General features: G+C 54.8%; 9 protein-coding genes and 1 non-coding gene across 10 annotated transcripts; 6 read left to right on the forward strand and 4 right to left on the reverse strand.

Moving 5' to 3' along the window:
- The first annotated feature begins 3 nt into the window (after window positions 1-3).
- On the forward strand, window positions 4-632 carry BKA78DRAFT_171957 (uncharacterized protein). The gene has a single exon (XM_066883260.1). The coding sequence runs from the start codon at window positions 148-150 to the stop codon at window positions 499-501; it is 354 nt and encodes a 117-aa protein (XP_066741663.1). The 5' UTR covers window positions 4-147; the 3' UTR covers window positions 502-632.
- Window positions 633-1,015: 383 nt separating this feature from the next.
- On the forward strand, window positions 1,016-1,736 carry BKA78DRAFT_254591 (fungal cellulose binding domain-containing protein; the record flags this gene model as incomplete). The annotated part of the gene is made up of 2 exons (XM_066884919.1): window positions 1,016-1,370; window positions 1,453-1,736. Coding segments are annotated over 2 exons (639 nt in total), but the record flags the coding sequence as incomplete, so codon positions are not given.
- A 1,434-nt stretch (window positions 1,737-3,170) lies between these two features.
- Window positions 3,171-3,896, forward strand: BKA78DRAFT_354701 (uncharacterized protein; the record flags this gene model as incomplete). The annotated part of the gene is made up of 3 exons (XM_066891779.1): window positions 3,171-3,455; window positions 3,506-3,763; window positions 3,828-3,896. The coding sequence occupies 3 exons, from the start codon at window positions 3,171-3,173 to the stop codon at window positions 3,894-3,896; spliced, it is 612 nt and encodes a 203-aa protein (XP_066741665.1).
- Window positions 3,897-4,025: 129 nt separating this feature from the next.
- BKA78DRAFT_319783 (uncharacterized protein) lies at window positions 4,026-5,937 on the reverse strand. Its single transcript, XM_066888891.1, has 2 exons — window positions 4,557-5,937; window positions 4,026-4,509 (listed from the first exon to the last, which is right to left on the reverse strand). The coding sequence occupies exons 1-2, from the start codon at window positions 5,865-5,867 to the stop codon at window positions 4,264-4,266; spliced, it is 1,557 nt and encodes a 518-aa protein (XP_066741666.1). The 5' UTR covers window positions 5,868-5,937; the 3' UTR covers window positions 4,026-4,263.
- Window positions 5,938-6,455: 518 nt separating this feature from the next.
- BKA78DRAFT_t136 lies at window positions 6,456-6,537 on the forward strand. The gene has a single exon. It is a non-coding gene; the product is annotated as a tRNA-Cys (tRNA).
- Window positions 6,538-7,296: 759 nt separating this feature from the next.
- Window positions 7,297-8,809, forward strand: BKA78DRAFT_254875 (cyclin-like protein; the record flags this gene model as incomplete). Its single annotated transcript, XM_066884939.1, has 5 exons — window positions 7,297-7,499; window positions 7,558-7,639; window positions 7,693-7,821; window positions 7,882-8,209; window positions 8,277-8,809. The coding sequence occupies 5 exons, from the start codon at window positions 7,297-7,299 to the stop codon at window positions 8,807-8,809; spliced, it is 1,275 nt and encodes a 424-aa protein (XP_066741667.1).
- Window positions 8,810-8,920: 111 nt separating this feature from the next.
- BKA78DRAFT_171978 (uncharacterized protein) lies at window positions 8,921-9,516 on the forward strand. The gene has a single exon (XM_066883261.1). It carries the CDS (start codon window positions 9,031-9,033, stop codon window positions 9,367-9,369), a length of 339 nt encoding a protein of 112 aa, XP_066741668.1. The 5' UTR covers window positions 8,921-9,030; the 3' UTR covers window positions 9,370-9,516.
- A 208-nt stretch (window positions 9,517-9,724) lies between these two features.
- Window positions 9,725-12,983, reverse strand: BKA78DRAFT_337728 (uncharacterized protein). Its single transcript, XM_066890253.1, has 6 exons — window positions 12,749-12,983; window positions 12,581-12,699; window positions 11,827-12,531; window positions 10,646-11,721; window positions 10,510-10,599; window positions 9,725-10,447 (listed from the first exon to the last, which is right to left on the reverse strand). The coding sequence occupies exons 1-6, from the start codon at window positions 12,811-12,813 to the stop codon at window positions 10,154-10,156; spliced, it is 2,349 nt and encodes a 782-aa protein (XP_066741669.1). The 5' UTR covers window positions 12,814-12,983; the 3' UTR covers window positions 9,725-10,153.
- A 146-nt stretch (window positions 12,984-13,129) lies between these two features.
- BKA78DRAFT_319790 (P-loop containing nucleoside triphosphate hydrolase protein) lies at window positions 13,130-16,498 on the reverse strand. Its single transcript, XM_066888892.1, has 6 exons — window positions 16,254-16,498; window positions 16,117-16,132; window positions 15,995-16,052; window positions 15,290-15,939; window positions 13,473-15,239; window positions 13,130-13,422 (listed from the first exon to the last, which is right to left on the reverse strand). The coding sequence occupies exons 1-6, from the start codon at window positions 16,259-16,261 to the stop codon at window positions 13,405-13,407; spliced, it is 2,517 nt and encodes an 838-aa protein (XP_066741670.1). The 5' UTR covers window positions 16,262-16,498; the 3' UTR covers window positions 13,130-13,404.
- Window positions 16,499-16,619: 121 nt separating this feature from the next.
- On the reverse strand, window positions 16,620-19,029 carry BKA78DRAFT_345382 (uncharacterized protein). The gene is made up of 10 exons (XM_066890487.1): window positions 18,732-19,029; window positions 18,478-18,609; window positions 18,204-18,308; window positions 18,055-18,152; window positions 17,989-18,000; window positions 17,876-17,943; window positions 17,623-17,831; window positions 17,360-17,570; window positions 17,218-17,311; window positions 16,620-17,143 (listed from the first exon to the last, which is right to left on the reverse strand). Exons 1-10 carry the CDS (start codon window positions 18,925-18,927, stop codon window positions 17,000-17,002), a joined length of 1,269 nt encoding a protein of 422 aa, XP_066741671.1. The 5' UTR covers window positions 18,928-19,029; the 3' UTR covers window positions 16,620-16,999.
- Window positions 19,030-20,251: the final 1,222 nt, after the last annotated feature.

Here is a 20,251-nt window from a genome sequence, read left to right on the forward strand (position 1 = left end):
ACCCACTTCTTTGTTACAGTCTCTCTTTGCACTTCTCCTTGTCTTCCTTTTGTCCCGTCGCCCTTTTGATATGTTGCTGTTTTGTGTATCAGCCAAGGTAAGCAAAGGTCCATCAATCATTGCGAGAAATGGCCGAATCTCAAGAGCATGGAAACCTCAGCGAAAACACCAGACCCAAAAGACGCCAAGGCCCTCCCACAGCCATCTCTCCCTTCTCATTTCTCTTCTCACGATGGAACGCCTGTGAAACAATTTTCCATGCCTCCACGCTTCGCTCCGGACCGACCTCTCGGCATCAACCTTCCTGACCGCCAGCGCGGGCCTCTTGTCTTCATTCCCACGAATCAACATCACCAGCCACCGCCCTTTCTCTCTTGCCCTGTTTCAAACATAGTCGACAAAGTCGATGTCTCCGCTCAAGCTTTGCGCCAAGCGCCGCTAAAATGCTTGTTTTCATGTTTAACATCGCTTCGGGTACAGAAGCTCCACCGCCTGCGCTGAGTTGAAGGGGCTCGATTGATTCGATTGAATGATGGTCAACACCAGTCCGGGCTTTCATTCCCGTCTGGAGCATCGACAAGCGAGCTTGAGTGCCGGTCATCCGTACCGCGCTGTCCACAGGGCTGGCGGCGCCGTGGGCACGGTCAAGCTTGATCTCATAGCGGCGGCAGTCTATCATGCAGTGGGCTCAAGCGCCGGCAATGGATGGGGTTGGAGATGATGGTATAAAGGTAGGCGGCACCCGAGTCCCCTTTGAGCTCTCTAGTGCTGGTCACGAGTCTCTCTTTCGCTGCTACTGTTGCTTCTACCCTTCCGCCGCCCATTCACTCTTTTGCGGTCTTGCCTTTGTGCATACGATTCTTCTTCAAGCGCACCTTCAACTCTCGAACGATCATCATGAAGCTCGCCACGACTCTTGCGCTTCTGGGCGCCGCGGGATTGAGCAGTGCTCACTGTACGGCAACCTAGATTCCCCATCAAGCACGAGGCATGTCCTAACGGTTCAACAACAGACACATTCCCCGCGCTCATCGCCAACGGCAACACGACCGAAGACTGGCAATATGTGCGCATGACGGCCAACCACTACAGCCACGGCCCCGTCACGGACGTCACGTCCAACGACATCCGCTGCTGGACCGACAGCAGCGTCGACCACACGGCCGAAACGTACTCCGTGGCGGCCGGCTCCAAGGTCGGCTTCACCGTCAACCCGGACATTAGCCACCCGGGCCCGCTCCAGTTCTACATGGCCAAGGTCCCCGACGGCAAGACGGCCGCCAACTTTGAGGGCGCCGGCCAGGTCTGGTTCAAGATTTTTGGACAGGGTCCTACCATCAACTCGACCGGCTTGACGTGGCCGAGTGAGGGTACGTCGTCCCTCCCCTCCTCCTTTTCTTCCTCCTTTCCAGCTCGTAGAGCCCCCCTTACTAACACACCCGCCTGCAACAGAGAAAAAAGAAGTCTTCGTCACGCTCCCCGAATCGCTGCCATCCGGCGAGTACCTGCTGCGCGTCGAGCACATTGCGCTGCACGGCGCGGGCAGCAAGGGCGGCGCGCAGTTCTACATTGCGTGCAGCCAGCTCAAGGTCACGGGCGGCGGCAACGGCAACCCCTCGCCCAAGGTCGCCCTGCCCGGCGCCTACAAGGCCACCGACCCCGGCATCTTGATCAACATCTACTACCCTACCCCGACTAACTACACCCTGCCGGGTCCTGCTGTCTGGAGTGGTTAAGTGGTTTTGGGATGAAGTGTTAGATGGAAAGGGGGGATGTTTGGCGGTTGTGTGGAGGGTGGGGTGGGGTTGAGGTGCGAAGGGGATGGAAGTTCTGTGTAGCTTCGTTGTAAATATAGCAAGCAACCTTTGACTACCTGCTTCCGTACTCATGCGTCAAGGTCCTTCCCTATCGACACGAATGCTCTGTGCATCATGCACCACGGCCCTTTGAGACGAGCAGACCTTCGACAGCACCTGTCCGACGAGAGGCTAACTTATTGCCTCTATTCGGGCTTGACTTCACAGCTCTGTCTCGCAGGAGAGTGTTCGGTAACTTCGTCTTCTTGGATCACGTATCATGTCAGCACAAGATGCGTCTTCCTCGCAGAAAGAACACACATACCACTGTCCGAGGAGGACGGGGCACGGTATTTGTTCCGCCCGCACATGACCTGAGAGCTCGGTCTCAAAGAAAAGCCGGCAGTGACTTGGACTGAGTTAGATTTGATTGAACGCGCGACGCTATGGAGGTCAACTCATAGGCAGGTAATCTCAAAAGTTGGAGGGGCGATCTGTGGATGATGGGAGCACAACAGGTAGACAGAGCCCGGAGAGATGCAGGTGATGCAAAAAGGACTGAAAGGAGTGAAGATTGAGAGGGTACTTAAAGGCCGTCAGGCGCGCAAATAGTAATCTTTGGAGATTACACGCTTGCCACCGCGCACTCACGCAATCTGCTGCTATCATCGCATCATCGCCTGCTCTCCTGCTCGCCCGATTTACTTCTATCACACGCTCGCTCGGGCTCCTACCATCGCACACTTGCTCTTACTTGTTTGGAACTGTACATGCACCATTATGTGCAACCAGGTGCTAGAGAGGAGAAAGGGGGCTTGATGGAAACAAATTTTGGTTGGTGTATCAAAGCCTGGTAGCAAAGGTCTTTGTAGACAAGGAGGTGCGTGACAGCAGCGACAAAGAAAGTACCCATCTTGTAGAGCACAGGCACTGGCCAAGCAGCCAAAGAGTGTAGGGCTAGAATGTATTGAGTAGATTGTGTGGAGTTTGGGGACCATTCAAGCACCTTGACTCGAAGATGCAGGGAACCTTCGAAGCTCTCCAATGATGTACGTAGACTCTGGCCTGGGGGACAGCATCAAAGCCTGGAATAGTAGTATTGGTAGGCAAGCAGCAAAAGCAGGAACAGTCGATGTTTGATCCATCATTTGTTTAAGGTGAAGGAGGGCGCAGGTGTGCAGCCTGACCGCTGCCTGGTCCGGCGACGTAAACAAGTAGCTCGACCGCTGACGTAGGTTGAGAATGGCATCTGCGCAGCGTGAGCAAACCCAACCTCTAACGTGAAGACGAAGCGACTTAATCCAACTCACCATCCCATACCTCTTCATTCAGAACTACCTGCTTCTTTTTTCCAAGATCAATCACCATTTCAACATGTCCAATGAGCCTCCCTTTGATGGACCTGTCCCTTTGGGCTACAACAAGCTCGCTTCCCGCATGGCAGAGGAGAAAGAGATCTCCGACGCAGTGGGACGTCAGCAGTGGAACCGGGCTTCCGACCTGGCTCACGAGGCGCTGCGTGACCCAGAGCTCCCTCTGTGGTTCCGTGGCCTGTACGAGGCGTATCTTGCGACCATGCCCGGACAAGAGCTGCACACTCGCGAGCACTACGACAAGTGTCGTGAAGCGATCGAGGCGATCGAGGACAACACGCGCAATGTGAGGCAGGCAATCCGGTGACCGAAAAAGCTTTACTGACCTGTTTGCAGGACCCACGCTCAAGGCAGGGCTCTCGCGAACACATTGACGACCTCCGCGGATGTTTGAAGCACATCGAAGAGCTGATGGACATCGAGAGCGCCAAGGCCCAGAGCCAGAGCCAGAGCCAGAGCACCCCGACCAAGGCTCAGGAGCAAAGCGACCGGGACGACACTTCGCACAATGTGTCGCATTCTTCGAAGGGCTCCAGGGACCTCTCCAAGACCAAATCTCCTGGAGGCACCATCTTGAGCCCGTACCGTGAGCATGTAAGTCTTTCCTCACCTCGTGTGCCCTGGGAGTTATCAAAGGTTGACGAAGACCACAACACAGAGCTCTCCCTCCTCGGGCCGCGACCTCCCACACCATAGCAGCCCCAGCTCGAAGAAACCCGGCGAGTGAACGCGTCAGCGGGCTTTGGTGCCAAGTCGCGCGGCAGGCACGTGGCGTGTGTTCAAGGAGCATTCAGGCACACAGCTGTGCAGTCTTGGAGGTTTTCAGGGTGCTTGCGAAGTGGGGCTCAGGCCATGGTTCAGGTAGCGGTCAAGGTGGAAATTTGCGTTCTATAGAGGTTGGCAGGCGCCCTCCAATCAACCAATGAGAAATTTCCCGAAGCTTTGCACCTTGTCTTGATGCGATTGGTGTCGCCACAACCATCCATAAGTTTCATGCGTGAATGAAAGAAAGAAAAGACTTGAATTTTCAATTTGGTCGACCTATGTTTGACAATTCCCCGCCAAGATCAAATCATCACCTTCCTGCCGATCAGTCAAGACCCATCTCCCTCCTGTGCATCTCTCTGAGCGTCATATCGCCCCGGAAGTCCATGCTGGATGGGGATAGGATGTTGGGCCAATCGACATTGTTGGAATCTTTGAAGTACCAGCTGTTGCATGTGACGCCTCATTGGGTCATGAGCTAGCCTTGGTGGAGGATCTCTAGATGATCGAAACCTCATGAGTTCAAAGTTTTCTGGGCCGGGTCCGCGAGCTTCAGGTTTGACGAGATCATCTTGCTGGAACCATGTCAGCGATCTTTCACAGAGAGAGGTGCTGCACATACAGTCAACAGAAGGGACTCGGGGGCTTGGTACTCAAGCTCCTCCGCATCGACCTGCATGTCCTTGAGACTGTCGTTGTCCCCATCGTCGCTTCTGGCGTAATCATATGCGGCATCAGGAAACCAGTGGCTCAAAGCTGAGAAGGTCTGGCGGCCTCCTAAAGGGTAATCAACCACACACATGTCCAAGCTTGGTCGGTATAGTCCTTCCCCACATTGGAGGATTCTGCAGTAATCGGACGTGCAATTCCACAGTCGAAGCGGGTGCTCTGCAGGTGTCAAGAAAGACCGGCCTGATTGGTCATCGTCACAGCGTACAACGTAAGTACGCGTCTTGTGCCTTCTGCACATTGTGTCTTCCGGCTTGTCGGCTGCGTGAAAAACTTCGACCAAATGCCGGTTGTGGACTGCAATGTTGGAATTGCCCAGAGCCTCGCCACCCTTGAGCAGGCGTGATCGGAGAAAAGCGGCGAATGCGACAAGGCGGCCCAAGTCTCGAGAGCTTGCGTCCGGCTCAGAAAGGGGTTTCGCGCAAATTTCTAATGCGACTCTTGGAAAGTCGCAGAGCAAAAGCAGGAGCCCCAAGTCGACACGGGACTGCCGTATGACTCGCGACTCCTGGTACGCATGGTAGTCGACTTTGAACTTTCCAAGTCGAACCTCAGGAGGCCAGCCTCGTAGGAGAATAGAGAGATGGTCGAGCTTGAGTCGATCTCGAAGTGTGCGATAGAAGTCTGCTACTTGATCTGTAGAGACACCGCAGTGGAATGGTTTGCCGGCATCCAACAGTGGTGACAAGTTGTAAGTGCCGAGGTTGAATTTGATACTCTTGAACCACTTTCGAGTGCGACGAGGTCGATCGTCAAAAAATGCACGGCCTGTTTCAATAGCACTATGCACATAGTGTTGGAATGACCCTTTATCGGACTGATCGAAGAAGAATGTGTTTCGAGAATAAAACAGGGATGCACTTTCGCGATAGACTTGCCAACAGGTTTGCAAGATGCCAATGGTCGGTAGGCCTGAAAGTCGAGAAGTTGCACACTCGTAGGAACATTCCTCAAAGTCGAAGGAAGCAGTTGAATAGAATGTCGCACGTCTCGCTATTGGGGCCCGTGGGTTTGGGAGTGAATTCCGACGATAGATATCCGGGCTTCTCGAATGTGCCACAGCCTGAATGCGCACGACGCCAATTACGAGCATCTTTTCGTAGATCATATCTCGAAGTTCCCGTGGAAGTCTGACGAGCGGAAAGTAGTCTTTGACTGGAACAGAAGGGGCCGAAGACTCAAGGCTTGCCGCAAGAGTAGCCATTAGGCTTTGCGGGAGCTTTGGCAGCGCGAAATTGTCGTTCGGACGAGGTCTGCCATTTTTGCGGTTCCGAGCTTTCCTTCCCATTTTCAGGTACGCCGCAGGTAGTGCGAATCACAGCGAGGCAAGCGAGGCCTTGCGAAAAGCCGTTGAATCGGTCCTTACTTTATATTCGCTGTCATCTTCTGTAGAATTTGATCGATTGCCCTGGAAACATGCATGTCGTGGTTTGGAGGTGATTCGTGCAGCCTGGGCGGGCTGCATGGTCAGGCATTCATGCCCCTAGAAAATTGTGAGAAAGTGCGCGAAAGCTCCGTATCGCAAATGCTGCGGACTGACTGTTGCCAGCTGGGTCGACGAGCGCAGAACGCTTTGTGTGCGAAAATTGTAAAATCTTTGATACCCACCGAACAGCAGCGAGTCAAGCGAAACCGGGCATTGGCCAGGTTGAAGCCTTGGGGGAGCTTGGTCGCAGATCAGGTCCTGGTAGTAGTCAAGGAAAAGCAATAAGAAAGTTGCAAAATATCGGTATATAAAGTTGTGCCATCAGTACCCCAGTATACAACAACGAAGCAAGCAAACGTTTATGAAGGGTCGGTGGTGTAGTGGTAACATGCTCCGCGGCTACAGTCTTTCCCGCGGTTCGTCCCAGGTTCAATTCCTGGCCGACCTAACTCTTGCAAACTTTTTGCGGCCTTTCTTTTTGCTTGTTGTGGCCAGTCTTGAAGAGTGGTACCGAAAGCACGTTCCTGACAACTCGGCGCCAATTGGAATAAGGTCGGAGTTGCTTAACAGCATCGACTCGCACTTGGAAATATTTTGCGAAGTTTGAGAGTGATGGCGGATGTGGGCAAGCGACGATGGGTCGGACTTCTGACCTTTCCTTGCCAATGCGGCGCTGGAACCCCGGAGCTTCCTTTTTGCGCAAGGTGACTTGACTGTGTCGAACTTGGCCTTGTCACCCTACAAAACCCATGCACCCGACCCGCGCAGATACAGTCCCAAGCTCTTTTCCACAGCGCTATCGAAACATTCGACGGCGCAACTTCATGCACTAACGGCACCCTTCACAGATCACACTCGGCAGCTGCTTGGGCGCGTTGCTGGTGTTAGCCGACTTTGTCCAGAGGACAGCGACATCAGAAGATCTTGCTAGACACAGAGCACCACAGCAGAATCGATGGCGAGAGGTACCAAAAGGAAGAGAGGCGGAAGAGGGGGCGGAAGGAGAGTGAAGTCAAGGCAGAACGGAACGGAGAATCGAAGGCGCGAAGGAGGAGCAGGGATCGTGCAGCGACCAATCCAAACTCTGATTGATCTGCAACACCACGACCCAAAGCCCCATCCCGGAGACATCTCTCTACACAGCTCGCCTGGACGCCCAAAACAAAGCTGGCCCGTCTCTCACCACGACTTTTCAGCTTCTCCGGCCATGGTGCCTGCGCCCCCATCGTTGAGCGCGCCAAATGGCCACCCAGGCCCTCATCCGTCCTTCATCGAGGTTGCCAAGCCCTACATCTTCCACCAAAAGATTGAGAACTATCTGGCCACTATTGGCATGACCGAAGCCAAAGAAGACGGCATACGGTTACAAGGCGTCAAATTCATCGACGACGTACGAAAAGCTCTCCAACTGTGCGTGTCATCTAGCGACTTTTTGTTTGATTTCGGCACGTCATCTGACTCTCTGCAGCCCGGTACGGACTTTCAACACAGCATGCGTCTACTACCACAAGTTCCGCTTGCTTCACTCGGACAACGAGTATAATCCAATCGTGCGTCTATCCCCAACTGTTGCGCCGTCGTTGCGAACCTAACCGCGTTGTAGGAAGCCTCGTTAGCAGCCCTCTTCACAGCATGTAAGATCGAAGACACGCTCAAAAAGTCAAAGGAAATCATTTGCGCGTCATTCAATCTCAAGCTCTCGCCCTCAGAACACCTATCTCCAGATGATCCCGTGAGTCTTGAACGCCGGCCCAATCCCTCTTGCCCCCCGGACTAACCCAGGCCGTCGTAGCAACTGGAACAACCGTCAAAAGTTATCATCGGACTCGAGCGACTGATGCTCGAAGCCGCCGGCTTTGATTTCAGAAATCGGCAGCCGCAGAAGCTCGTCATTAAGCTGACACGTAAATGCGCTTTTGCAAAGGAGAACGTGGGCCGCACGGCCTACCACATGTCTCTGGACCTGTACCGCACGTTTGCGCCGCTCAAACAGACGACGCCTGCCATGGCCATCGCCTGTGTGGAGCTGGCAGCACGCCTACACGACGGAAATATGACCTTCATCTCCGAAGAGAACCTGGACTATGCGCGCTGGCACGTCACACGCGCCGAAGTAATGGGTGCGTCTTCCTCGCCACCTTGCCTGTTCACAGCTACGGCACAGCTAACACGCACGCTTGGCGACAGAAACCATGCTCGACCTGCTCGATCTTTACACGCACCACCGCGTATCCAGCCTCATCGGACCCAACTACCCGCTCGACACGTACATCAACGTGCGCATCATGCTCAACCAAGAAGCCAGCGCCAAGCACCTGCCTCGGTTCACGCCGGCGCCGAGCCCTTCCCCCAAGCCCGCAAACAACAGCGACAAGAATGACAGCGGCAGCAAATCTGCCAAAACGAACGCGACGAATGGGGCAAACAAGAATGCGGCCAGCACTAATGGTGCGAGCACGCCTTCCTCGACTGCGGCCACCACCGACAACAGGGCGGAATCTGTCCCGCCCGTTTCTGCTGCTATCGCTGGAGTCGGTATCGGCCAGCGCGGGCTTGGCGGCACGGTGCGCTTCATGCTGGATGCAGGGCGTGCGCGCGACGAGCAGAGGACGGTCGAGTCATACTTCAAAGACGAGGAGGAAGAGTACGAGGTGGAAGTCGAGGTCGGAGGTGGAAGCGAGAGAGGCGGTGGGAGAGGAGAACGTGGAAGAGGGAGGTGAACAGAAGGCCTTCGGCCGTGATATTGCACCTGAAATACTCGGACCAAGAGAGAGAAAGGCAGATGAGTTGAAGGCGAACGGGACAAGAAAGAGAAGCTTTCCAAAGCACGGGACGGCCAGAACGTGCGGATAGACTGAGAGACCGCTGTCGGCGCTCTGACCCGCCTATCCGCTGCTCTGACGGGCCCCTCAAATAGCGCGGACGTGGACATGCTGAGGGCATGGCTCGCATGGCCGCCATCCTCTTGCCCCTCGAAAGCGGCTCTCGAGCGCAACCAATTGCCCTCACGCGAGCGTCCGAGCAATCCAGCGGACCACCCAACATCCAGGAACCGAAAGCACTACAGCGCGTCCTCTTTGCCAAAGACGCGCAGCTGCACATCGTCATTTCACGCGACCATCTGTATGCGTCCGCAATGTCAAGGCATGCAGTCAGACTCATCCGTGCCTCTTGCCGCACTTCATATCCTTCCTTCATCCAACGCGTCGAGCCACAGCCTCATCTACTGCAGATGAAAGGACGGAGGACCAAGCAAGCAAGAAGCAAAGATTTGGAATAAGATGGAGAGAGATCGCGAGGGCCGATTCAGGTGGTCTGGTAGATCGATCGGCGGACAACAGGCAAGCAGGTGGTTGGACGTAAGATATAGAGCGAGGTGGCGGAGCTAGGTATTGTACGGTAGATGGCGAGATGTCATGCGCATTGCCCGGCTCTGCTTTTACCTTCCTGACCGAGGTCGCTGTAGCTATGTTGCTGTACGACGGTAAAATCAACCCAAGTTCGCACACGTACTACACATTCCCAAGTGTCAATTGAACCCGCGGTGGCATGGCGGATTTGCTTTGGCAAAAGCATGACAAATGACGACAACTTCATCCCCCACACCAAAGGAGATTATTCAATCATCTTTCACTCGCTCAAACTAGACGTGTCCAGTAATAGTGTAAAAGCAGCATCCATTCCATGCACGCTCGATATCACGCTGTACCACCCATCTGCCTTCTCAATCCCAACACAAGCAGGCAAACATACACGGCAGGCTCAAAGGGTAGATAAGCTGATTTCAAAAGGTATTGTACCAACCAAAGCCTTGCCTTGCACGCTGCCGAGGGCTATTGAATGCCTGTGCCCATGCGCAGTGGGAGAAGTAGAGGTAAAGTGCATGTCCATGTCCATGTCATCGCATCGCTGTACAAGTACAATCAAATCCACCCCGATACTGAGGCTGAGGCTCAAGGTCAAGTCGAGAGCCAGCCTCTCATGCTCGCTCTCAATTCATGCGCGCTGCCAGACAGACCCCACGCATCATCCAACCACGGCGCTCCAAGCTCCAACGCGTCGACCTACGCCGCCATCCATCGGTCATCGTCGTCGGCGACATCCAGATTCTCCGGCATGCGCACCTGATCCGGGTCGGCCTCGGGCTCCGCGGCGACGTGGTCGTGCTCATCAGCTGCGCCGATGCCGCCAACGTCGCCATCGCCGCCCATTGAGACGTCGGTCGTGGAGGCGTCGGTGGGTTTGGCTATGTCTGTGGGCGCCGAAGCGGAGGGAGTGGGGAGCATGATGGGTGGGTTGGGGGCCCAGGAGAGGGAGACGGCGCCGATGGATGGGATGGAGGCTGTTTGGTGCATGAACTGCGGGGAGTGTGTTAGTTTTGTCGGTCTTGCTGAGGAGCATAAGGGGATTTGGTACTCACGTTCTCGGCGACGTAGCGCTCCTTGAATGCGACCACCTGCGCGTTCTTGGCGTCAGGGTATGGCTCGACGGACTCGAACTCAAAGTTGTTCTGTATCATTGTTAGCAAAGCGCCTCACAGTGTAGGCAATACCTACGAAGAGATGACTCCTCAACGCCTCGTCCTTCTCGCCAGTCCACTCCTCGTCGCCCTCACCGATCTTGACAACAACGCGCTTGGGCCTGTTGTCAAGCCTCTTGACCGCGCCGCCACGAGCACCGCCGTATGGCGAGCCGCTGAAGCCGCCACGGCCGCGGTAAGAGCCTCTATGGTATGACGGGTCGTAGCCTCTGCCTCGTAGAGCAAAGCCGCCACGACCGCGGTAGCCGCCGCGGCCACGTCCCCTGTACGATGTCGAGCTGTGCGGGTCGTCGGCGCTGAGACCCATGCTCTCGGCCTCTGCCTCCAACTGCGCCAGCTTCAGCTTCAGAGACTCTGTCTGCGAGCTCTTCTCCTCTGACGCCGGGGCCGAAGCTCCCTCATTTGACGGCGGAGACGCAGATTTGGCGCCTGTGGGGGAAGAAGACTTGGTTTTGGATGCTAGCATCTCCAACAACTTCTTGCGCTCTTCGGCGTGCGCCTTGAGCTTCTCCGCCACTTCCGCCTTTTGCTTTTCCGTCTCTTGGAGCTGCTTTTGCTTCTCGTCATGTATCTTCTGCGCCTCTTCTTGCCGTCTCTTGACTTCTTCAATGTCCACCATCTCCTCGTCAGGTTTGGTACTTGCGCCCTCGCTTCCCTGTCCATTGGCCCCGTTGAACTCCTCCTTGTGCTGTTCCGGCTTGTACCAATATACCTTGACGAAGCGATTGTCGAATATTACCTTTGGACTGTCATATGCGTTGCGGGCCGACCAGTAATCGTCATACTTGACCAGAGCAAGTCTTTTGTACGGCTGCATCGTGATTTCCACAATGTTGCCAAATTGAGAAAAGAACTCGCGGACGGCATCTTCGGTGAATTTGTCTTCGGGAATTTGCTCAACGACAATCGTGGTGATGGAACGGTCGTGGTTGGGCCCGGCAGAGGAAAATGCGGCGCGTCCCCCGCGACCACGACCTCCCTCACCCCGACCTCGGTGTCTCGAGCCACGGCCACGGTCACCATGACGGCGATCAGAGCCGTGGCCATTCAGGGCCCGCTCAGTGTCAATGGCAGCATTCTTTGGGTCGTATTCTGGGATTCTAGAGTTAGTTACTGGGATTTTGTTTGGATTGGTCGACAGCTGCTGCATTTCTAGCAGAGATTGTCGTGAAGGGTGTGAAGCAAAATGAGACGGACCATCTGTCGGCACAATGATGGGATCTGTGCCGTGTTCGAATGGGCAAATACTGCCCAGAGCGCAAAAGCCCTTTGTATCGTAGTCGCGACATCTCTGTGCGATTCTAGCAGGTGGTTGTCCAGGCTGTGGAAATCCAGGAGCGCCCTGGCCAAAACCACTCGGCGAGCCGGCCATGGGCAGACCAGGAAAGTTTAGTCCCAAGGCTTGCATGGCAGCTATGGCAGCCATGGGGTTGTTCGGGTCAAGCGGAGGTAGTCCAGCTGGAGCGTTGGGCATGTGTGGCATCGGAGGTGCATTTTGCGCAGGAGGCATGGAAAACTGTGGCACTCCTGGCAGACCAGCAATCCCCATGTCACCTCCCGGCCTTCCTCCACGACCAGCTCCACCTTGATAGTTGCCGCGGCGCATTTGCTTTATAGCCCTGTCGCCGCCGACACCGCGCCCGTAGTGAGAATCTTGAACGTCCCGCTGCTCACTTCCTGCTCTGTCACCCCATGTCCGCTTGCGCGCCTGGTCCGCATTATTGTTGAAGAACCCATTTTGGAACTGATTGCTCGATCTCCTAGTTGTACTTGCGGGTCCAGTCGGTGGGTTAAACGAGGGTCCGGTCGGCACGCTTGGTTGCGGTTGAGGCAGGGTAGTCGAAGCGTCGAATGATTTTGTGCGAATCGCATTCAAGACGTCGTCGACAAAAGGCGCAGCGTCTGGCCTGATCAGTGATCTGTAGGAAGCCATGTTGGATGCAAAGCTTACGATCGTGCAAAAAGTCCTCGAGGTTCTCCAAGCAGTTGGCTCTCACCTGCTCATCAGGGTCCTCGGACTTTACCAGAGCCAAAACGTAGTCGGCAAGAACGTCAGAGTCTGCGTCGGAGCTGCTTTTGTCAGTCGAAGGAGCTAAAGAAGACAGGAAGCTTCGCGCACATGTCCTCCAAGCGCGTGACTATCCACTTCTTGAGCTGCGCGCTCTCTGCCTCATCGATGTGCATCTTGGCGGCGGAATGGTGGTGCAAATTCCCCCAACGCGACGATTGAGCCGTAAACGTAGTGTAGAGACTGTGGCGAGCTTCAAAAGCTACTTGCGACTCGGCATTGAAAATGAAAAAAGGCGGTGGGCTCTGAAGAGAGCTTTTACGTGGGCGCAGTGGTGGTGAAAGTGCTCGGCCCAAAAGTCGCCAGCGACGCGATGACGAAAATCCCGCCCGCGCCTGAGGCTAACTACACGTGACCGGGAGCTCCGCCGGCTTTTATTCACTTCCGCATTGGCAATCAAGCAATCAAGTCACAGCAATCATGGGACAGTCATGTGTTCATGTCATCTCGATTTCTAGCGTCCTAGACACAAAAAAAGAATCGTGCAGGAAAGAGGCATCAATGTAGCATCATCCCTCGGCGGGGCGCCGATCTGGTATATCCTGTATGCCATCATCCGTCATATCTCTAAACTGAGCCTTTTGAGATACCTATGCCCCCGTCGTTTCTTCATGAGCGAGGACACAGATGATGAGCATCCCCGATGATGCCCCGGAGTCCGGAAACATGGGCGTAAAGGAAGTCTATCTTTTTTCGACAGAAACCCTTTAGAGCTTGTCGTAGTACTGCAACATGTTAGCAACAAATTCAAGTAATGCGGATTGTGACAACTTACGTTCTCGTAGCCGGGAACTTCGGGCTTGATACCCTTCCTCTTGCGCATCTCCTCGACGACCTGGCCGGGAAGGGAGGTCTTGTCGAGAGGAGAGCCACCAGGCAGAATCTGCCAGTGGTCGAAGATTTGCTGGGGGAAGGCCTGGCCGGAGGTGTTGGAACGGAGGTCGGCGTTGAAACCGAAAGACTCCTTGACGGGCAGGTAAGCCTTGACGTTGAACAGAGGAGTACCGGGGCGCTGGGCCTCCTCGAAGACGTGACCTCTCCTGCGGGTAAGGACACCGTAGATACCACCCATGGCCTGCTCGGGAACCTGGATCTCGACCAAGAAGACGGGCTCGAGCAGAGCGGGCTCGGCGAGCAGGGTAGCGGCGTACAGCACACGACGAGCAGTGGGGATAATCTGTCCACCACCACGGTGAATGGCATCGGTGTGGAGAGTGACATCCATGATGTTGAAGCGGATGGAGCGCATGGGCTCCTCGGCAACGGGACCCTCCTTGGTGGCCCACTGGAAACCAGAGACGAAAGAGTCCTTGATTTCGTTGAGGTACTGGACGGCCTTGGTCTGGTCAACCAGGACGTTGGCACCGTTGGTGTCGGGACCGAAGCACCAAATTTTACGGGCGTCGGTGACATCCCAGCCGTGCTCGTCAGCGAGGTAACGAGCGCGAAGCTTGAAGTCGTCACGGGGGCCAATCTTGCCCTCCTCAATGTCCTTGGAGACTTCCTCACCAAGAGGCGAAGCAACAACGTAGAGACGGTTGTGCTTGTTGGGCGACTTGGAAAGAGCCTGGATGCGCGACTCGGCACCGACGGTCTCACGGTACTGGACGACGGGGTCGGAGATGCGGAGAGGAACACCGGCGTGGTCCTCCTCGAGATCCTTCAAGCAAATCTCGAGGTGGAGCTCACCAGCACCAGCAACAATGTGCTCACCAGAGTCGGAAATCATGGTAAGAACGCAAGGGTCGGACTTGGACAGACGCTTGAGACCCTCGACAAGCTTGGGCAGGTCGTTGGCGTTCTTGACCTCAACGGAACGCTGGACGACGGGCGAGACGGAGAACTTCATGACCTTCATGTTGTGGGCAGTCTCGTTGGTGGTGAGGGTACCAGACTTGAGCAAGAACTGGTCGATACCGACAATACCGAGAATGTTACCAGCGGGGACGTCCTCAATGGGCTCGATGAAACGGCCCATCATGAGAATGGTACGCTGAATGGACTTGATGAACAGGTCCTCCTTCTTGCCGGGGGTGTAGTTGGGGCCCTGGATGCGGACCTTGAGACCGGACTTGACGGTACCGGAGAAGACACGACCAAAGGCGTAGAAACGACCCTTGTCAGAGGTGGGAACCATCTTAGAGACGTAAAGCATGAGAGGACCCTTGGGGTCGCAGTCACGGATACCAATAGCGTTGACATCGTCGTGGGGACCCTCGTACAGAGTCTCCATACGGTACCTCTGGGCGTGAGCGGGCGAGGGAAGGTGGAGAATCATCATCTCAAGAAGAGCGTCGGCGGCGGGAAGGAACTTGCGCATGACAACCTTGAGGAGCTGCTTGCCCTCGAGGTCCTTCTCGTCAGAGGAGAGCTTAATCTCAAGCTTCTCGAGGATCTTGGGGATCTCGTCCTTCTTGAAGTTCATGACAGCGTTGAAGATACGGAAGATGGGGTCCAGGATGAACTGGTTGAAGGCACGCTCGCCGTTCTCAGGCGCGGTCTTGGTCCACTTCTTGGTCTTGGGGTTGAAGTAGTTGTCGCCCTGGGTCTGTTAGCATCGCGGTTTTTCTACAATTTGCAAATTCAACTTACCCAGAGACGCTCGGACATCTTGTTCTTGTCAACACCAAACTTCTTGGCGTAACGGGCAGCGAACTGGCGGACGGTGAAAGCCCAGCCGTGAAGACCGGAACCGAAGGCGACGGTGCCCTTGTCGGGGTAGACCTGGACATCACCGAGAACCTTGTCGAAGTAGGTGGCAATGACGACGTTGACGGACTCGATGACACGGGAGAAGTTCTGGTACAGGTCCTCCTTGGAGACCTGAAGCTCGAGAAGAGCACGGTCGACCTTGTTGATGACGACGACGGGCTTGATACGCTCACCAAGGGCCTGGCGCAGGACAGTCTCGGTCTGGACGCAGACACCCTCGACGGTGTCGACGACGACGAGCGCACCGTCAGTGACACGCAGAGCAGCAGTGACCTCGGAGGAGAAGTCAACGTGACCAGGCGAGTCGATCAAGTTGATCAAGAACTCGTTCTTGTCGGTCTTGGCCTCCTTGATGTCCTCAGGGTCCTCGAGCTGAGCGTACAGGGAGATGGCGGTCGACTTGATGGTGACACCACGCTCCTGCTCGTCGGGACGAGTGTCGGTGAAACGGGCCTCACCAGCCTTGGCGGCGGAAATGATACCAGCGCGCTGGACGAGGGAGTCGGTAAGGGTAGACTTGCCGTGGTCGACTGCAGGTGGTGTTAGTGTTTCGTCTCGAAAATGGTGTTCAATGGCGCAACTGACCGTGGGCAATAACCGACATGTTACGGATGTTGTTCGGCTTGTCCATGAGACCACGGATCTTGATTCATGTCAGCATAATCCAATTGTCGTCGTTCTTTGTGCGGGCGTCGTCGGCGACGTACCTCCTCGACCGTGAAGCTGTGAAGATCATGTTAGCACCAGCTCCAAAATCGACCGGGATAGCTCGTATGTGGTTTGCAGCGACTGAAGCGCGCAAAGACGAAGATGATGGAAGAATAGAGGGCTCGTGGCGACTTACTTGACCATCTTGGCGGTGTTGTTGCGGTTGCTGGTCTAGAGTTGAAAATTTGCCTCTCTCGAGTGATTTACCCCGCTTCAGCAAAGGTATGTTCCTGCCGGCACGAACGAGTCGTGTTGTGTATAAAGATGGCAGGAGGGAGTAGGATCAGTCGACGGTGTTCGCAAGGCCGACAGTGCCTCTGATGGAACCCTTCGAGTTGATCGAGTGTGAGGTTTGCGGAGGAGGAGGAGGGTTGGGCGCGCGGTGGGATGCTAGGTTTTACGCTTGGCTGCCAGAGGGCGAGTGGGGCTAGCGGCTGGCTTAGCGAGCGGCAATTCTTCACCACCCACGGCCGAGTCTTGTGCAGACCTTTCCACTTTCTGACACCACCACCGCACCACAATATGTTTGGCACTTGTTCAAGTCATATCTTGCCTTGTTGGCCAACTTTTCTTCCTGTTCTGCTCACCCGCCTCGTCCAGTCATCCCGCCGCCGCTGCTGTTCTGCCTCACGGATTTACCATGTTAACCCCGGTCCTCACGCTGGTCTGACCAACAAAATTCCCATGGCATTGTTGATTGTTACGAGCCAATCCGTGGCCCCGTGGATCGTCTGACGTCGCCATTGGTATCACTGCACATTGGAACCGGTGCACGGTCACAAAGGCCGACAAACAACAACCCGACAAAGACACCAGGACCCAAACAGGCCTCAATTGCTCTCTTTTACTCTACTCCTTGTATCCAGCTTCTTCTCGTCGCCATCAGATCCCAGCAATCTTGCCCTCCAAGAGTTGTTCAGCATTCCTTCCAAAAACCCCATCCTTTTCGGCATCCGACAAAAAGTCTGCCCTTTCTATCGCCTCAACAGCTGGCCTGTACCATTGCGGTCTCCCGTACGGATAGTCCTGCGTGATCCAGTCAATCGCCAAATCTGGAAATATGATCGCCCGACTCCACACTCCTAGGGAAACCCACTTACCGAGCCAAATGTGAGATGGCTTTTCGGAATACCGTAAGCCAGCAGGCCTTTGACCTGGTTAGGGTACGTCGGTCCTGCGCTGTCCCACCAGAATCTTGCATCTCTCGTCAGTTGCTGGCTGCCTGGAACGTTACGGACTCACCTTGTGCTGAAAGCATCCATGGTTTGTTTATTGAGCTGCGGATATGACCTTAGGAATCGATCTATCAACGACGGAAAGGCGCCGCCGACTTGAGACACCGCATAATTAATCTTGGTAAAGTTGAGAATCGTCTGCGTCAAGGTGAGGTCCATCAGCGTCCGCCCAGTGTCAAAGTAGAATTCGGCAATGGCCCCTGAATATGAACCAGCAACTGCAACACATCGTCAGTTTTTGCTGCATGCTTTTCCTCTTTTCATCCTTACGTGGATTCGCAGAAACAAGGCTTCCGTTGACATTTACGTATGGCTCAGTCGGATGGATGTAGATGATTTCCTTGGAGCTCTTCCTGTTGTTCAAATTCTCGAAAAACGGCTTGAACTCGGGGTTCCCCAGATACTTGCCTGCATGGCTCGACAGGACGCCGACTCCCACGGCACCAAGGGAGTCAAGGGCGTAGTTTGCTTCGCGGACGCTACAGCTGTCAGTATGCTGTTTGAGGAGACCGGCAAGACTCACGCAGCGTCTGTATACGGGAGGGGAATGGCAGCAAAGAACGAAAATTTATCAGGATATGTTTGGACAAGCTGTCCCTGTCAGTCTCTCTCATTGCTCAAAGTTGTGGCTCTTACGGCTCCCATCCACTATCGTTTACGTCAGCATGATTCCGCCATTCTGCCAGTCACTCATTCACGCACCTCATTCAGCAGCCTTGCAACAGCAGTCGTCTTCTTCTCGTCTTGCAAATACACGAGCGCTCCCGGCGTGGACACCGATACAACACTGCGCTTGATGTCTGCGCGCAAAAATCAGCTCCAATCATCCTCCCCAACATCCCAGTACTCACTATAATCCGACATGAAGCGCAGTGCACCCAGCACATCCCATTCGGGCGTCGGCATGCCGCTGGTATCGGGAAAGACCTGTCGGTACCAATCGGGCACCACGTGGACTACAGGGCCGCGAGGGAGCCCAACCATGTCAGCGTATCAGCACAACACCCTGCGCCACAATCATTTTCCTAATCGAGACACCGCACTACACCATAAAAAATTTCCAAATATGGACATGAGACGGGGAGAAGGAGAGGTTAGCCTTGAAATAGTAGATGACTGACTTACCGTGCACATCAATCTTGCCCTTGGTCTTGTCCGCCGGCTTTGGAACAGAGGATGGGTCGACCGGCAGCGCGATGGCTTCGACTGCCGACAGTGCCGCCTCGCTGAATGGCAGTGATTCGAGGTCGATGCCATCTACCCAACCAGTTAGCCGTTCAGCCCTCAAGTTTCTGCACCATTCCTTCCAATCGCAACCTGTTGTCTAGCCCTCCTTTTCTTTGGCTCTACTCGCAGCGTCGCTACTGGAGAAGACGTACCTGCTCGCGCTCTCTCCTTGATTTTCGCTATGTCAATCTTTGGAGGTCCAGTCGCACGTCTCGTCAGTGCGTCGGCCGCCATGTCCATATCGTCGCTGACGAGAGCTTGAAAATGCTGGTTTGCTGCTGCGCCGCTGGCGAGGAGACTCGTGAGCCCACAGAATAGTGATGTCTGAGACAAAAAGGAGAAGAGCATGCTGATGAAGCCAAAGTCGCAGTGACAGTCGCAGTCGCAGTCGTTCAATGACGGCGCGCTTTGGCTGCAAAGATGCTCGTCTTCTAACACTGATCAGGTACGAGTGCAAAAGGTGAGGTGGGCACAAAGCAGGTAAATAAGAGAACTCTGGAGCCAGCCGGCCAGCCTGATCGCCGGAATATTGCCTGTCTTGCTTCCTCAGGTCAGGCACAGTTCCTGGCGCAAACCTGTGTATATGGGTGGCTGGCAATACTCCGTCACATATAGGCCAGAGGTCTCAGCTTCGACTTCGGTTTCTGCGGAGGGGGAGGAGGAGAAGCAGGAGGAGGAGAAGCAGGAGGAGGAAAAGGACATTCTTCCGCCATCCTTCTACAGTGTGGTCAACAGGCGTACCGCAGCACGCTAACGATTTGATCTGCAATGGTACAGTGCACGAGGAGGGGTATCCTTCTATAGCGCGCTTGGCGATTAGCGCGCGGGTTCTACAGTTGGTCCTACACCACTAGCTCATTATCCGCCATACAGCTCTACTGAAAATCCTCAAGTACATATTTTGTCCAACATTTCCACCAGTGCGGCTCTTGACCAACGCGAAATATCCCCCCTTCGCCCGCTCACCACTCAATCATCACATCTAACGCAGATCAAGCCACGGTCTTTGCCTAAACCCAAGCTGAACACCCACCTATTTTTACTGCTATACCGGCTAAGTGTGCGCCATCTAGCAGGGATGGTCCAACGGCGCCGCTGCTGCTGTGGCTGAACAGATTGTTTAAAGTTTAGCCGGTTCTGGCGTGGATTTCCTGGATGCTATACTCTGTAGACAGATCTTTCAGGGGAGTAATAATTGCTGTATATGGGAGTATCGGGGCTCTGGATTGTGGTGTAGAGGTGTGGGCTGCGTAGACTGTCGAGTTTGGCCATGTCGAACTGCAAGGATTCGTGGAGGTCCAGCTGCTGGCGTGTGACTTTGAAGTTTCTTATTCGAAGCAAGACTGGATGGGAGACTTCGGACGGCTTGGATTGGGCTTGTAGTATTTTGCGAAGACCAAAAATTGATGTTTTGGTAGGTCGTCGAGTTTCATGGTCGTCGATGGAGTCGCGGCCGCCGTTCTTGCCTGCGTCATAGCTGGCCCAAGCTCCAAGCTCTCGACGACATGAACTCCAGCGGGAGCACCTCACCTCTTCACATCTTCACAACACCCGACGCCCATTTCTCTGCGCAGAAGCTCGTCACTTACACTCCACCCGACTCTCGACATATCAACTGCTTCACCACGAACCCAGTCTTTTCGCCCTGGTCACTCGAATACCAGCAAATCTC

The sequence above is a fragment of the Phyllosticta capitalensis genome, assembly GCF_038381095.1.
Source record: "Phyllosticta capitalensis strain CBS 128856 chromosome Unknown BKA78scaffold_8, whole genome shotgun sequence".
Lineage (NCBI taxonomy): Eukaryota > Fungi > Ascomycota > Dothideomycetes > Botryosphaeriales > Phyllostictaceae > Phyllosticta > Phyllosticta capitalensis.